Here is a 17415-nt window from a genome sequence, read left to right on the forward strand (position 1 = left end):
TGTTTGACTAAAACAATGTTTAAGACAATGCTTCATGACCCAGCTACCATTTATTACCATTTTATGGAAGTATATAAGATGAAGCACTTAAGTTTATATGCACTAAGTAAGACTACACAAAAAAAAAAAAAAAAACAAAGTATTTATATATATATGTATTGTATATATTATTAACTAAAACAAAAACGAAATCTTAGTTGTACATTAGGTATATACACATGCTACGTAGAAGACACATTGCCACTGCAATGCACAATTTATTGTCCACTCCGACGTAGACGCTGATCGGGAATCGTTCTACTGTTCATCCTCTGGTCACATATTCCTCGTCCTCGTGACGAGCTGTCAGAGAAGTTGCTTGCGCACAGCAGCCGCTGCTGTAGCCGATGGATTACCGCCTCGTGGGGTTAGCTGGCACATGGATGGCGATGGCGAAGATGGCGATGGAGAGGGTGATGGAAGTGTGGCCGTGCTGGTTGTCGCATTAGCCGCCGATCGAGCAATCACACTGCTGTAGGGCGGCGGCGGTGGTTGACGATATTCGTAGCTTGCGGCATTGTTGTCGGTGGGTTGGCTCCGCAAATTGGGCATGGCCATGGGCAGGGACTTGCAGTGCCGTTGTAGATTACGGGCTTGGGTCTCAGCCAGTGTTAACGATGTGGACGAGACAAGTGGTATGCTAGGTGCGGCCTCACGTTTGGTGTGATATGCCATCGCTTGCTCCTCGTTGCCATTAATTGAGTGCTGTTGCTGATGTTGTTTGTTGTTGCTATTGTTATTGTTGTTGCTGCTACTTGCCGCAGTCCGGACACTACCGTATTTGGTCTGTAGATATTCCTGGACATTAATGTTGTATTTGCTGCGCGGATTGTGACCAATTGTCGATGGCAAATCCTCACCGCTGCCCCGCTGACTCTTACATGTGGGCAATAGATCCGGCCTGTACTCACTGCCTGTGGCCAAAATCGATGTGTGGCGTCCTCCGGCTGAGGAGTCGCTGCGACTGAAGGATCTAGTGCTGCTGCGGCTAACTTCGGTTTGCATGAACTTTGCATTGAGCTTATCTAAGGTGGAGAACAACATATATGTAAGTATAAATGAATCGGAAGAGTATTCTAATAGTTACCTTCAGACTTTTGCTCCAAAAAGTGGGTGCCACGACTGACATCCTGACTATCGCCACGCAGCGAACCATCCCGAGTGCGATCTCTTTGCAATCGCATTGATGGACCCTCGGATTCGGCGCCCATGGCCTGACCCTCCAGATAACCAACCACGGAATGCGGTGAAGGTGATTGGCGCGACAGGTGATGATGATGAGTGCCACCCATAATCACGTCCACATACTTGCTATCTTGTCCCGTCATCTCACCATCGGGTCGTTCGCGATCCGATGGCTTGTGATGCTTAAAATTGCTGAGCGATGTATTTTCTACGGCACTCACCGAATCGAGGAGAACTTCTGTCCCGCCGGTAACATGAGGAGGAGCTGCAACACCGCCAACACCAACACCAATACCACCATTGCCTCCAGGATTATTTGCCCCGGTGCCAGCTAGTTGTTGGGGCGATAGATTCAACTGACGCAAATGGGCATGCTGGCTAGGATGAAGCTGCTTAAAACGCCTGTAAATGCAGCAAGTGACCATGGAGAGCAGCACCGAAACGCTGAGCAGGCCCAAGGCCATCAGACAGATGACGACAAAGAGATTGCTGTGCAGCAACAGATCCCTTTGGCCAGGCTTTTGGACCAGCAGGCTCATTTGGACGGCATCCTTGCCGCCGGCATTCTCTGCCAAGCATGTGTAGATGCCCTCGTCGCTCTTTTCGGCCCCCAAAATAGTGAGACGCGAGATGAATACATCTCGCCCAAACTGCTGATGATCCTTGGACTGCTCTTCGCGTACCATCTGAATGTGGACACGCTGATGCTGCTGCTGCTGTTGCTGCTGTTGCTGCTGCTGATGATGGTGGTGTTGTAAAGCGCTCTCCGATCTGTAGAGTTGCTTGTTGTAGTCCCATGCAATCACCGTGTTCGGCGAGCCATGGACGCGGCACACCAGGGTCACATTTTCTTTGGAGGTGTTGATGGAGGCTCCGCGGGCCGGGTAAATTATACGCGGCTTGCAGGCAAATGCCTGAGGCTGGTCCTCTATCCAGAGCATGCTGCGCAACTGCACCGGATAATAGCAGGCGGTTGGTGGCGTGTAGAGATTCTGTTTGAGGACAAAGTCTCGAAAGAGCTGCAGTTCGCAGGTGCAATTCCAGGGATTCTGGTCTAGGGACAGGGCCGTCAGACGTTTCAACGACTCGAAACTCTCCTTGCGCAGCACATTCAATTGATTCCCATCCAGATAGATCTGCGACAGAAGCGGCACACCCACAAACGCCTGGGCATCGATGCGCATCAGACGATTGTGTTTCAACTCGATCTTGTGCAAATATTTCAGATTGTGGAAGACGCCGCCATTGAGCGATTGCAGCAGATTGCCATTGAGCACTAGGGCCCGTACCTTGATCAGTCGGACAAAGACGTTCGGCTGCAGTTCCCTTAGCAAATTGTTGGACAAGTCCAATTCGATTAATATCTCCAGCTGGGTGAAACTGCGCGGATTGATCTGTTGCAGCGAGCTGTTCCTTATGAAGAGCTTGTGCAGATTCTGCAATTCGGCGGCCAGGAAGGCATTCTGCTCGAGATAGGGTATACGATTGTGCGATAGATCCAGTACTTGCAGCTCGGAGCTGAGATTCTCTGGTACACCGCTCAGACTTAGATTCCTGCAATCGGCCGTCTTTTTGCCGGAATTCCATTTGCAGTGACAATTGCCGCAATCCATTAGCCAATCGGCGCTGGCGGGACTGAGTCCTCCTCCTATCAGCAGGAGTCCCACAACACACAGACATTTCAGCAGACTACCTAGTGGGGCCAGGGCAGCGACAGGTGAGGTGAACGGAAGTGGGATCAGGAATGGGGTAAGGGTAGATGAAAGCCGTCTCTGTTTAGTGGGATTGCAGATAACCATGATTCAGGTGAATCTTTATCCCGTGCGGCGTCCGCTGCTGCCACTGCTGCTGCCACTGACACAACATTCAGCCAAGGTTCCCCCCAAAAAATGGAGCAAACCAGAAACAAAAAATTAAAAAAAATAAAAAAAAAAAACAGAAAAGAGATGAAGTCAAGCACCAGAAGCAGCAACCTTCAAGTTAAAAAAATGATAAAATAAAAAAAAAACACAATGGGGCTGCGGCGCGTCTGGAGCTGCTACTCGAACAAAGCCTCCGGATGGTTGGATGCGTCTTGACTGACTGGAATGGGATCGGGTCTGGAACGTGGAACGGAAACGAGACCGCGACAGGCCGATGGTCTCTACTTGGTGGAGTCGAGTGTGTGTGTTGTGATGTTGATGTTAACTCCGCGTGTCAAGTGCTCCCCGCTGACTGTCAGCCGTCTACCCTATCGCCCTTCCTTCCTTCCCTTTCACTCTATTGTTGCAATCAGCGGCTTCTTGGCTCTTTGGCTTCTTGGCTCCTTGAATTGTTGGCTGTTTGCTGAATATGAAGAGCAGGAAATTATTCACTGTCGCCGTTGGCGTTGGCGTTTGAGTTTGAGTTCGTGTCGGGATATGGGTTTGGGTTTGAGGTTGGGTTTGTGTCTTGGGCTCGGCTAAGCCACTCGCCTGCCTCTGTGGTCACATAAACTTGGCACGCTCTTCAATTTGGCAGATTCGCTTGCACATCCGCTCGTGCATCCGGTTGCACTTTAATTGCTGTTTATTCGATTGCTTGCTGCGGCGCCTAATCCTATCTGTCATTCACGTTCCACTCCACTTTGCCACACACAGACACACTTTCTTTCTTTCTTCCCCCTCGTTCCTTGCCCCTTTGTTCGCTCGAGAGCACAATTGGAGCTGGTTAGATGCACCTCGTTACACTGAAATGAAAGATTGTAATACGTATTTATATGTGGTATATATAAAGATACATATGTAGAACTAAGAAATCAGTGGCGGAGTGCCCGGTGGAGTTAAAGTTAAGTGTCATAATACATCATTTTAATATTGTTTTCCATTTTCCTTTTTATAATTATATACGTATGCCAATAAGTATGCTTTTATAATGTCATGTCTCACAACTCCCAAAAATTGTTAAATCAGTTTAATTTTCCATTTGTTTTGAAAAATAGTAAAATATTTATATAAATCCGGAAAGTTGTGACATTCTTCTTATTTTAAAGTGAATGGAGATCTGTTTCATTTTGATTAACATAAATATTTTGAAGAACCTAAACAACGCTCTTGTTCAAATCGCAATTGGGAATATTTTTGTTATAAAATTGAAATCGGGATAAAATAAGGAATGATTCTAGGTTGCCAAAAATAAAAAACCCGTCAAACCCGTTGATATAGTAGATTCGACCCTGGCATACATATGTATATGTGTATATATATGCATAGTCATGTGAAGAGTGTGGCATGCTTGCTCTTCATTGCATAAAGAGAATGCGGCAGCGAATGGCTTTCAGTATAAATGTAAAGAATATGCAAGATGGCAGAGGTAGCAGTGGAGAGAGCGGAGCGCGGGCACAGGCTTCATGGCCATGTAATCTACTTAAAGACTAACTAGTTATATACGCGCATTTTCAATTAACTCAAGTTTGCCTTTCTTCGCGAAAAGGAGGTGTGTGTGTGTATAAGTGTGTGTCTATCTACTTACATTGTTGCGCCTAATGACCTAACAATTCATTTTCAATGTGCTGTCGGATGGGGTTGGAAATTGGTATATATAGAAACCATTTGATTTGCATTTAATTAACCGCTGACACGAACTAATGCCTTCGCCTATAATTCTTTCTCTCTCACACTTTGTTTCTATCTAACTCTACATATATTCTTATACTTTGAAGTTCATCGGTTACAGAATTTTCTTTTCTACTACTAAAGCATGCATATATGTAAGCTACCTATCTAACGTTAATAATTTATTATGAAATTTAATTCTACAAATTTTCCCTCAACTGAACATAATGCGAAACGGAAATCTCTATACCTGGGTACACAATCAGAAAATCCTCATGGGCAAAAAAGCCGAAAAAATAACAACACCCAAACCCTTATAAATGTATTGGATGTATTTGGCTTTTTATTTGTATTTTTAAGTAAAAATATTCAAATTTTTAAAGTCAACTCTCTAATTTATTGTATTAGGTATATTGTAATTTTTACAAATAGCGTGTTAATGTATTATTTGGATCACTGTGCGTATGAGTAATTTGAAATAGCTCCTAGTGGGTAAAACTTTAACTATTTTGTTGTGGCAACCCCCGTCAGGATTAGATTCCACTTTTGTAAATCTGTGTACTTGACTATCTTTTCTTTTGTTTTTTCTGAGTGTATGTATATAAAACACTTTAGGCAGTCAACATTTGTTTAAATCGCGTTTCATTACACGTGTTTACCGGTTAATTCCCCCAAGTTTTCCACGTGTTAAAGTTTCATTTAAATTCTAGTTTGCCTTAATGCCCGGCCACGAATCCCCAAAGCTCATACTTCAACCAGTGTCCGTGCTGTGTCTGTGTCTGTGTCCGTGTCCGTGTCCCTGTCCGTATCGGTGTCTGTGTCCGGCCCCCTTTAACCGTCTGCCCCATCAACTTTAGCAGAAGCCCAAAGCCCCAAGCTGAAGTTCCCCCCGCTACAGCCACAGCATTCTACTCATGACTTAAGGGGGGGAAGTCGACATTCGCAAATGGTTGCCACCACACAGCGCAGAGAATGAAAATTAAAAATGAAAAACTACGCTGGCTAATGTGCAGTATTTTTCTGCGCGTTAATATCTTTTTGAACCAGAAAACACAGCGGCTGAAACGGAGGCAAAGGCAGTGTGACAGTGGGTGATAAAAAAAGATATGCCGAAAACATTTCGGAGAATTGCCCGACTGCACATGTATCCAGCGATTGCTCAAAGGTTGCTAGTTAAGCCTCAAAGTATGCTATGCCTACGGTCAAGCTGTGTACTTCAAGTGGTTTAACTTAATAGCTGGATATTCTATATGTTTTCATTATAAATTGGTTTCATTGAAGCCATATTACGATCCCTTGTTTCGCAAAAACCCGAAAAGACACAATTAAATAATGTAACTTTCATTGAATTTATGTCTTAGAGTCTTACAATTCCCAAAAGATTCTTAGATCTTTGAATATGTAGGAAAAGGTTTGAAAAGGTGATGAGGTAAAGTTTAAGCGGTCACAGAACTTGAGGTATTTAAATGGTTACAGCTTAGAATCGAACTTGCTCCATAAATACTGCAAAATGATTCAAATACCCTACCCTACCCTATGTATGTAAGTATATGTATATTAATGTGTGTATCCATATAGGGTATGTGAAAAGGCACGATTTGTCCGCAGTGTATGTATGTTTATGTAGTATGTGTATGTGTGTGTGTGTGTGTGTGTGTGTGTGTGTGTGTGTGTGTGTGTGTGTGTGTGTGTGTGGTGTGAGATATATTTCGACAAACATATGAATGTATCTATATAAAAAAAAAAAATGGTAGGAACGTGGTTAAGTACAACAACGAAACGAACGTCATATTGTGCACTCATCCTCACATATATTGGTATATATGTATGTATGTACATATGTACGTATACGTATGTATGTATGTATGCATGTAATATTCACAGGCACGCATCCAGAGGAGCCACATTCCTACCTACTTCACACACACACAAACATACACTTGTAGGGATATGGTATATGTTTGTAGGTGTGGCATACTCTAGTCGAATATATGACAACTTTTCAACCAATTTAAGAGTTGCCCTATGTCGTCGTGCCATCCCACAAGGGATTATGTGACGGCTGGTTAAAACAAAGAACAGTGCTATAAATATGCGCTATTTACACAGGTTCTTCTTGAAATACTACATAGTCGTTATTTAAAAAAGTGCAAACACAAATCATAAGTGAGCAACAGAAAGAGAGAGCGGATGGGTGTGAAATAGTGTGTGTGCGTGCATGAGTGTGTGTGTGTGTGTGTGTGGTGAAGCAAAACCTCCATGTTTCTTTGAAGTCATCTTTGCTTTTTATGCATTCTCTATCCACATTCTATAAAAATAATCCCCATATTCAGCACATTCCTTTCTATATTCAAAACAAGTCGTTATGTTATCTCTTTTTAAATTCTAAATATATTTCATTGTTTCCCTTACAAAGCATTTAGAAAATACATTTTTCAGCATAATTCTTAGGAAATCATATCTTTTATCCAAGTAATTTTGATTTAACACAATGAATTTCTAAAATTACCTAAAAATGCTGTCTTTAAGATGGAATCATGATTATGGATTCTATCAAAATCAGATAATGTGATTTTATATAATTAAATTTGTATTCTTCAAGATCGTGGCTATGGAAAACTAATAACTAATAAGATTTTAAAAATTTTCTTCAATTTGTCAACAATTAAGTCAACTGCTTTAACGTGGTTTATGTGACTGTGCAAACAATATTCGTGTCTTTACATTGGCTATATAAATAAAAAGGTCAATTACAAATTTCGAATGCAAATTAAACAAAACTTAGCTACGGCATAAATTATACAAAATACTTCAAATACAAAAGTTAATAAATCATTTTTTTCCCTTGGTTTGCAAGCTGAAACTGTGCCGAGCTCTCCTATGGGAAATTTCGTTACCCTGTTATCAATACAATAAATGGGTATATTCGGAAATAAAAAGATTTAAGTTTAGTTTAGACTGAATAAGAGCGAGAGAAGTTTTTAGGAAGAAAAATTGGAAATATGAATGTGAAATGGAAGACTATAGAGAGAAGATAGTAAACAAAATGTTGTGACACCCAAATCTTATGAAAATCTAATAGGATCTATTATCTGGTATACTCTATTCAAGATTTTACTATTTAGAAGGTATCACGAAGCCGTGTTGTTATTTGTTGGTCCAACTAGAGTTTCTATGCACAATTGACATCTGTCGAATGTGTAAGGAGGCAAAGAATAGGTTCTACACTGTTTAAAAACTTTGCCACGCCTCTTATTTAGTATTTATTTTACTTCCATGCAAGTTTTCTAAATTTATGTGGCCACCAATGGTCATTCTTGTGACCATGAAGAATGTTTAAGTAGATACACACAAATAAGAAGTGCGTGAAATTGAAATTGTTTCCCTTATTTTTGCAGTCTTTACAAGTGTTTTAATTTGGTTTAGTACACACTCTTACACAAGCACACACACACACAGAGACACACGCACATAGACATTCACATAGAATTTTCCTAAAATAAAGAGATTTTGTTTAATTCAATTAAAAGTGGGGCTAATTAAAATCTAATCAATTGGAATTATATTTGCATTCAATTAATCTTTGTGTATCTATCTAAAAATTGATTTCGAGATTATTCTCAAGTACATTTTTTGTGGTACTTTATAATGATGTTTGCTCTTATCCTATTGCCATCTCATCCTTCCCCCCATGATATGCATGATGTTCCTTTTTACTCTACCACCCATTTTCAACCCCCCGCCAGCTCTCGTTCTTCCTCTTTCAAATCTCATTTTGAATTTTTTTTCGGCTATCTATTTTGTTTTTTATGGTTTTCTTTATTAAGGAGATGATTGCAGAGGATTCCAAGGGAGAGGGAATGTGTCAGAATCGCTTAGTAGGTCATTTAGTAAATTCAATTGATATTTTTCGATTATTTATTTTCTGGTTTTTTCATATATGCAAATTGCAAACATTTTATGTATTCATATAAAAAATGATTGTCGCTGTGTACGAGGTGTGGAGAAAAAGATCAGGAGATTAAAAGCTACATACATATGTCGATGATAAGAAATTTATTGAAAAATATCAGAGAAATGTGTGCATCGTTTAATGGAAGAGAAATGTTCTTTCGAAACAAGTAATAAATGTATTGTATCTTCATGGCTTTTTGAGAAGAAAAAGTAAGCATACTTTTTGGGGCAATTTTCAATTTTCAATTTTGCTTACGATAATCTTTATAGCCACATCTCGCACACTAAATATGCCCACTGAAATGCACATATTGTATACCATACTCAAATATGTACATACATGGAAAATAATTGGCTTGACATGCCAAATCATGGGGACAACACGTCGTATGAGTATCAAACTTTCAAATCTCACTTTGGTGACGTTAAAAATTCAACTGTTCTGCCAGTTTGTTTTGTCTCTGTAGTTTTTATTCAGACATTAAAAATGTTGTATCTCAAATAATATGTAGAACAAAATATAATCATTGAAAGGTTCATATTTAATGTTTTTGATGAGGGACTCGTTATGGCTCGTTTAGATTAAAAACACACTGGCCAAACAAATGCTTTAGGTTAGGTCCCAGATGAAAATGAAATTTAAGATAAAAGAACCGGAATTTTTAACTCAACCATACAGGCATATGTGTACATAGTTAATTGTTTGTTGGCCTTTTTTATTTTTCTTTTTTTTTGGGTTTGAACTTTGTCAAAGCAAGCAAGTCAAAGCATTTTACGATTGTCTTTTGTTTTGACATTAAGTTCTATTCGTCTCACATGCAAAATACTATTTTGTTTTATTTTATTTTTGGTCTTAATACCCTTTTCTTTGGGCGGGTTAAAAGGGCAAGGAGAAAAGGCAAACGAGTCTAGCCTGAATTGGAGTATGTTGGATTCCCAATGACCTTTCTAGAATAATTTTCTACTGAAAGAAGCAATTAAGGCCAAATTAAGATAGATAATTAGATTGCACGATAACCAATGGCCTCAGGGGTCGCTGCAATACATTTTAGAATATCTTCAGATTATGTTTTAATTTTTCAAATTTTGCTCCTCTTCCCAGAGGGTATTGAAAAAGTTAATCCACTTTCATTTCTTTCAAATTTCCTTAGAAGCTTGCACAGGAAGTTTGTGGATGAGGAAGTACAGGGCAAGGGAGAAGGCCAGGGCGTTGTCTTTATGGCCCAGATGGGACATGATTGAGACTACGAAAACAAAAAGAAGAAGATCTCATCAACTCACATTTTTGGCGTTTGGTTTTTTATTGTTCCATTCTTTTTCTTTTTTTTTGTTCTTCGGTTGTTTTCTAAATCAAATTCGTTGGCCGATGTTTCTTTTCCATTGTATATCCACTCTGTATTCCTTTTATTCCTTTCTTCTTATTATGTTTATTATTTCATATTATGTTTTTTCGTATTCACAACTTAATTTCTTTAACAAAAAAAAAAAAGAAACAGAGCACAAAAAAATCAGAGGAAACTGCTGTTAATTTCACTGAAGCTTTTTCATTTTTAATGCCATGTGCGAATTGAAAAAAAAGAGAATGGAATAAAATTAGGAAAAAAAAATTGAAGAAAATTGAAAATGAAAAATAAGAACATGAAAAAAATTGAAAAGCATTGCAGGGAGCAATGAAAAATTCAAAAAGTACATCAACGGAAGAACGATAGCGCGCTCCCAAGTCCCGCAGTTCCAGTTGCCATTTGACAGGGCCAGTTAGACAGTCGGCCAGTCTGTCTGCTTTCTTCAACGTTGGCTTTAGCCCTCGCGCGCGTCTCTAACAATGTTGTTTGCTTTGGCACTGCCTCAACTTGTTTAATGTGATTATTTGCTTATGTTGTCGCCGCTTCTTTGTTTGCCATGGGTGGCCTCTGCGGGCAATGATGGTGGGTGGTTGTGGTGGTGGCCACTAAAAGATGGCGCTTATGCAGCTTGACCTCTGGCCAGAAGAACACAGATACAGACACCGACACCGACATAGCCAGTGCCATCACCATTATTGCACAAAGCACAGCAAATTGCATCAAAAAATGGCAAAAGACTAGGCAAATTGAAGACAAAAAAAACATGAAAAAAAGGTAAAAAAAGTCGCGTTCTAACGCACACAGCTTTTGCCTTTTGTGGCTATTCTTTGGCTCAATTCTATACAATTGGCTTTAACACGAACGGCAATATGATGACACTGACCATGGCCAGAGTCGTAGAGCTTTGCGGCACTTTCTTGGCTTGAAAACAAATTGCATTTGGTATGCTCTCCCAAACCCCCGGAGCACCCTATATGCTCAGACAGCCACCACAAAAGTGTCTTTTGTATGTCTCTGTGTGTGTGTGTGTGTGTGTGTGTGCTCTGACAATTATGGATATTCGTTCTTAATTGTCTCATCGTATGCCTGATGGCCATAAAGGTACATAGGTACATGGCATACGACTTTGACGACTCTTCACACGGCTTCATTGCCACTAACTCACATTCGATGTCACCTCACGTCACGCCACGGCATGCCACAACACGGCACACGGTACACACGTTCACGTTCACGTTCAAATGTTAGTTCCAGAGTTAACGGTAACGGTAACGGTAACACTTAACGGTTGCGGTAACGATAAACGGAAATGTTGTTACTGCCACTCCCACCAACTTAAAGACACTAAATTGGACATGCCGCGCTGCCAATTGTGCGACTGAGAGAAATGCCGTTTCTTGGCCCCAAAAAACAACGACCAACACCAACGACCACGCTCGCCCGCAGACTGATTTAGCCAAATTCCTTGCATGCAGCATTTATATGTCCAAGTCAACTAACAGGGCTTCAACAGTGCCTTAACAGAGCTGCTGAAGCAGCTACCATTAAATGGGCGCATGCCGAACGTCTCTCCTTCTCATTGTCTCAGTGTTGGGCACATTTCTCTTGTAGGGGAAATTTTCACTGCTTGCTTATTCTTTGGTGTGGTCTCTGTAGCTCTACGTACTTATGGTTAGACTTCGATCAGTCCTGCCTTCTTGTCAGTCAGTTTTATGGATCTTGTGCATTAGTGGCAACTATTTCACTAAAATGATAATTCGACAACCGGCGACCTTGGGCGGATTTGGGGCGATTTTGTTTTCAATGAGTAAACCACACGTGAGTTAAATAATTACACAAGGCAATTTATTTTTCATCATAGAGTAACCTAATGCAAAGGACTCGTGCGTGTTTAAAAGACATCAGTGGGATCATCCTTCGTCATCGTTATTGGTAAAAAAGTGAATGCAATGGCTTATTATTTGGGAAATGACATACAAGAAGGCCAACAGGTTAATAAAAATTAATGCATCGATAGTGAATCCAACGACTTCGTTTCCCCATACTAAATGAAGAGTAAAAAAATGTTTATTTATAATACCATAATAATGTGTGTATGTAGTACTCACCTATTGTGTTTGATTCATTGTCTTCAATGCGATAGATATTATGGTAATGATTCCGACTTATTGGCCAGACGATGGACATGATTGTTAGAATGCTCAAAATGATTGAATTTCGCATGAAAATCACAGGGCTTTTTGCAACAAAGCGAGTCTAATTCCACAAAATTAAGCGTGTAAGATCAAGGCCATCTTTGGTTGGTCAAAATGTTTACTGTGAGTTCAAATTGTCAATAATTTAGATACACGTTCTGATAGATTTCTGGATTCTATTTGCAAACTTTTGCAACACTCAGGTGGAGACTTCAATCATTTTTCTTATTCTCCAACACTGCGGATACAAGTAATGAAATGTCGTATCTCTGATAATTATATCTTAAAGCTTCTGACTTTCAGTTGAGAGTCGCTCCAAACGAAATCGAAAAGTCAATCGAAATCAACAGTTTCAAATTGTTTTGGCAATCGAATTGGTGAATTGAAAATGATAAAATAATAGGCCCTAGAGTGGTAGGGCTAAAAGGAATTCCTATTGCAAATGGTCAGCAATGTTTAACATGGCTCAGTGCCGCTTTTCTCCCTGCTGAGGGTGTCCCCTTGCTCATGGTAAACACTAACTAAGCACAACTAAGCAGACTTAAGTTCCTGAATAAACTTGCTGGGACAAGAGAAGACATGAGTACAATTTAAAGCCTTATGCGCTGACAACATGCTTCGACAAGTTCAACCTAGTTTCGAGCTTTCCTGTTTCTTGAACAGAACAAAAAACAAAAAAAAAAATAAACAAAAAATAGAGAAAACCTTCCATGTGCAAGTGTCCTTTCTAGTCCTGTGTGTGAGTATTTTTCTTTGGTTATGCTACAAAAAGAAGAACAAAAACAACAGCAGCAACTAGAAGAACGGGGCCAAAATCCCGGCTCGACCGAAACTGCATCTGATATAGATTAGTATTTCCTTTATGCCAGCTTTCATTTTGGGTCTCAGCCTGGCGCCTGGTGTCCATGTCCGTATCCCGTGTCCATGTCTGGCTTCGGGGCAGTGCTTCGAAAAGCAAAAGCAAACTGCTCGCCGTGTTTCACTTAACACCTGATTGGAGCAGGAGCCGGCGGATGCGTGTTACTTGTAAAATACTCGGAAAGTATGCCATCGATATATGTACATATGTATGTATGTATTTATGCATGTATGTATCCATCAGTGTGTGTGTGTGTGTGTCTGAAAATGGTATGAAATGATATGGAACGGGTCTGTTACTTACAAGAAACACAGCTGGCGAACAGTGCGCTTATGGCCCACTCACACAAGTCCCAAAACAGTTGCCAACAGTCGGGTTGACCAGAAAAAGTGAGAAAGAGAAAAAGACAGAGAGACAGAGAGAGAGAGAGAGAGAGAGAGAGAGAGAGAGAGAGAGAGAGGTATCAACCGGACCGGGACCGGGACCGAGATCGGACCGTACACGGACCGCAACTCAACGGCAGTTGGTCGAGGCTTTTTAATAAAACTTTTTTACTTGTGGCGTAATTAGTTGGTCGATAAAGCGAATGCACGAACACATGCTAAGTATAACAACTTGGTGAAACTTCTTGCCGTCTTTCTGCCCCAAAGCCGTTACCATTGCCCTGCCCTCGTCCCCTGGCTACCTCCCCTCCCCACACCACTTATAACACCGTTGGCTCCTTAACTCTCCGCAAAATGGTTGTTTCACAGACAGTAGAGGATTTTGTGTACCTCGAAAAAAGGTGCCTATTTTCAAAATCCCACAAGTTTAAGTTGTATCCTTCTCTGTCATACATACGGCTGTAGGCATTAAAAAATAGATTTTTGTTCTTGATAACTGATTTCTTTAGTAGGTCTTCATGTAGTCGATAGCCAAAATCCAATGGACAAATATTAAATTTGAGAAGAGTTCTTGCCCTCGAAAGCGATCAGGGAATTACCGAGTTCTTCAGAACATTTTCCTATGAGTCCGCTACTGATTTGGCATGAAATTGTCGGGAAAGGAGTTGGGTCATGAGTTGTGCAGCGTACAAAATCCTTGTGTATACGAGCTTGTTTAGGTAAAAGTTCTTTCAAATACAGACAAACACTGCCATGGTACACGATAGTAATCACACTGCAGTCCAGAAAAGAATCGAGACTTTAGAGAGACAGAGATAGACACACATAGAGACAGGGAGACAGGGCGAGAGCGAGAGAGAGAGAGAGAAAGAGAGAGAGAGAGAGAGAAAGAAAGAGAGGGAGAGAGAGAAGGTGGCTAAATCGAAATGCCGCACAAGAAAATTAGGTGAAAAAGAAGAGAAAACCGCCATTAAACGGATTGCTGTTTCTATGAAGAAATTCGATTAGCATAGCATTAGGAAAAAAAGAAAAAAAATATTACTTACCAAAGTCAAAGTTAAAATGACGAGTAATTAGAATCTCATACGAACACAAAAAATGTCTCGTATGTCTCTTCATAATTTAGCACAATTTTTATGTTCATTTTTTTCTAGCAGAAGTTATATTTTTTGTTTCATAAAACTCTCAAGGTTTTGCCAATTTTCAGCGAATACAGGATATTTATTTTGGTATCGCAATGCGCTTGTGATGGGAAAGGAAACCACCTTGACAGTGTTCCAGGCTCACAGCTGACAGCCGAGGACATTGCGTAATTATGATACGAGAAGTCCTTCAGCTGAAATGTGAGCATTATTAAGGGGTTTCACTTATTTTGCGGCTCATTAAATTATGTCCTCTCCTAAGCATAAGAGAGGCGGCATGTGCTCTGATTATGCTGCCCGATGTCTCCTTTGACGGGCTGATGCCATTTATCCCAGCAGCCGTCCAACCATCCACACAACCATCCATTCATCCTCGCGCTACTTCGGCTGAGGCATAGACTGTGAAAATTCACTTTCCTCTTATGTCCTTAATGTACGTACATAAATACATACATACATACATATAAAAAATTGCGCTTTTCATTTAATTTTTGGCTGCACGTCCTTGTCTGTCTCTACCATAGTTGCACGAGCCGAGCAACTATGAGCCGAACACATCTAAATTTGATTCTGCTGTCTTTCTCATTTGAATATAGCTTGAATTTCAAACACTTTATTCATCTATAGTTTTTGGTTTTCTAATGTTAAAGTCCAAAGTGTCCAAAGTTATTTTTATCGTTTTTCTTAAGCAATTGGGTAAACAGTTCTTTTGTTCTAATGTTGGGTGCGAATTTAAGATATAATTTATTTACTGTGAAACATAATGGTACTTTTCTTTTTCCTTTATAAAGAAAAGTAGTTTTAATAATCTTTTAATTTGATTCCGAAATTTATCATATATTTTGCAGTAGATTCAGTATTTAAATAATATTTTTGTGGCCAGAGTTGCCACTTGCATGTATGAGATTAACTTTATCGATTGTCCCTCTTCAAATGCAATCGATTATACTCTAACTCAAATGAAATTAGTTTTTTTAAACAAACTTTCCCTCTCAGTCATCATCAGACATGCATGCGACGTTACCATCAATCGCAAAAGTGGAAAGAAATGAGTCTAACCCTGACTACAGTGCATGATTAGGTAGGTCAGTATAAGCAACTGGTTACTAAGGTTACATTTTGGGTAACAGAATTTACGGTTGAGGCAGTGCCAAATGCCACATCCTGCATAAGGACTAACCAGCTTTGGTTGGGTGGGAGGAGCCGCAAGAGAAATGCGCAAGTAAAAAAGAATAAAGAAAGGAAGAAAAAAATTACCTAAAAGTTCTTCAGCTACCATAAAATATACATACACACACACCCACAGATAGATACCAAGGAAAGTCAGTCGGGCTGGGCTTCTAATTTAGAACCACTTCATTTCAGTGCGAAAAAAGTAAGATACGAAAGGCAAAAAAAAAAAAGAGAGAAGAATAATCTACAACTTGGCATAGCGAAATGTTCATACACTGCAATTGCCCAAACAAACTGATGTATAACAAAGTAGTCAAATGGTGTTTATGAGCGATGGAATTAAAAAAGGATGGATGGATCCGAAAAAGTTATAAAAAGTTATGGTTTAGCGGAAATTCTTGTCGATTATAATATTTATCGGTAAAAGGCAATAAAAACTATTTGTCGTGCTGTCAGGTTGATTGTTTATTATCATGAACCGATACAAATTGAGTGACAGCCCCATTATGCTTCAAAGTGAAAGTGTAAAATAAAAAATAACCCAGCCAGCACAATAAGAGAAACGCGACTTTTGGCACTTAAGTCGACAACGTGGACGATGTTGTCGCTGTTTGTCGTACGGTGGAAGCTGCTGCTGGTTGCCAGTTGCCAAGATGATGGTCCACGATGGTGAGATGTCGCTGGCGGTGTCATGGCGGCTGCTAGCACAACTGACAGGCCTTTTGCGTGGCGGGCAGATGAAGACGGAGCGTCAGAGCCGTTGGAATCGTTGGCGACGGAGACGGCGATGGAGACCGACAATGGCATCAGCAAGGATGGCAAAAGGAAACGAGTAGACCCACTCAAAGTGCCAGTGACCGGGCCAAGCAGATGCCAGCCGTCAGCTGACATGGGAAGTGGACGACAGAAGGCATGGTATGTTGACGACGCGACGTACATCTGGATGATGGCGGAAGGTATAAAAGAAAGAGGAAGCGAAACGGAGAGAGGAGAAATGATTGTATGCTTTAACATGATCTTTGCTGCTTTTATTTTGATCTCTTAAAAGAGCTTCCATTTCTAAATCCGATAACATTCGAGTTAGGTAAATTCAAAATATACGTCTTGATAGACTTAAAAGATTGTTTTAAAGAGTCAGTGCGTTTGAACTCCGAACTATCAACTTCAAATTTGTATGTCCTGTTTTAGTGAAATCAAAATTTGACAGTTCATGTTATTTATTTGAACTTTTAATGATCAAATTAAATGCCTAAAAGTATTTTTTTATGCAACGTATGCAATTGCTCTTTTATTGTGTTGAAATGATTAAGAATTGGTATCATTATCCGTTTAGAAAGCAATTGCTTTGCTCTGTTTTTGTCTGTTTCTCTTATTTCATTCAGTTATAAGATCAAGAGAAATGCGCTATGAATTTATAGTCATGAAATAATCCCAGCTTCCTGACTCTTCCCCTTGCCCGTTTACCACGGACTGATCCCAACACGTTGTAGCTGTTGTCAAATCACGTATTTAATTAAACGAGCAATGACAAAATTGAAAACAAACTTTGGCAACAGATTATTGTCGTCCA

General features: G+C 40.2%; 1 protein-coding gene and 1 long non-coding RNA gene across 4 annotated transcripts; both read right to left on the reverse strand.

Moving 5' to 3' along the window:
* Window positions 1-27: 27 nt before the first annotated feature.
* Window positions 28-11526, reverse strand: LOC6638030. Of its 3 annotated transcripts, none has more exons than XM_023175693.2 (4): window positions 11259-11526; window positions 10032-10220; window positions 1127-3931; window positions 28-1064 (listed from the first exon to the last, which is right to left on the reverse strand). In XM_023175693.2, exons 3-4 carry the CDS (start codon window positions 3021-3023, stop codon window positions 346-348), a joined length of 2616 nt encoding a protein of 871 aa, XP_023031461.1. In that variant the 5' UTR covers window positions 3024-3931; window positions 10032-10220; window positions 11259-11526; the 3' UTR covers window positions 28-345. The 3 variants fall into 3 exon arrangements, with proteins under 3 accessions (XP_023031461.1, XP_023031464.1, XP_002061182.3); XM_023175696.2 differs by lacking the exon at window positions 11259-11526 and adding an exon at window positions 10441-10721; XM_002061146.4 differs by lacking the exon at window positions 10032-10220.
* A 390-nt stretch (window positions 11527-11916) lies between these two features.
* Window positions 11917-12554, reverse strand: LOC124460487. The gene is made up of 2 exons (XR_006954386.1): window positions 12202-12554; window positions 11917-12137 (listed from the first exon to the last, which is right to left on the reverse strand). It is a non-coding gene; the product is annotated as an uncharacterized LOC124460487 (long non-coding RNA).
* Between the last annotated feature and the right edge of the window lie 4861 nt (window positions 12555-17415).

Source organism: Drosophila willistoni, assembly GCF_018902025.1.
Source record: "Drosophila willistoni isolate 14030-0811.24 chromosome XL unlocalized genomic scaffold, UCI_dwil_1.1 Seg141, whole genome shotgun sequence".
Lineage (NCBI taxonomy): Eukaryota > Metazoa > Arthropoda > Insecta > Diptera > Drosophilidae > Drosophila > Drosophila willistoni.

Excerpts from the sequence above, each read along its gene's own strand:
- LOC6638030 (XM_002061146.4), bottom strand. The coding sequence starts at position 3,023 with ATGGTTATCTGCAATCCCACTAAACAGAGACGGCTTTCATCTACCCTT. Across the intron at positions 1,065-1,126 it reads TTTGGAGCAAAAGTCTGAAG|ATAAGCTCAATGCAAAGTTC; the intron begins GTAACTATTAGA and ends TCTCCACCTTAG.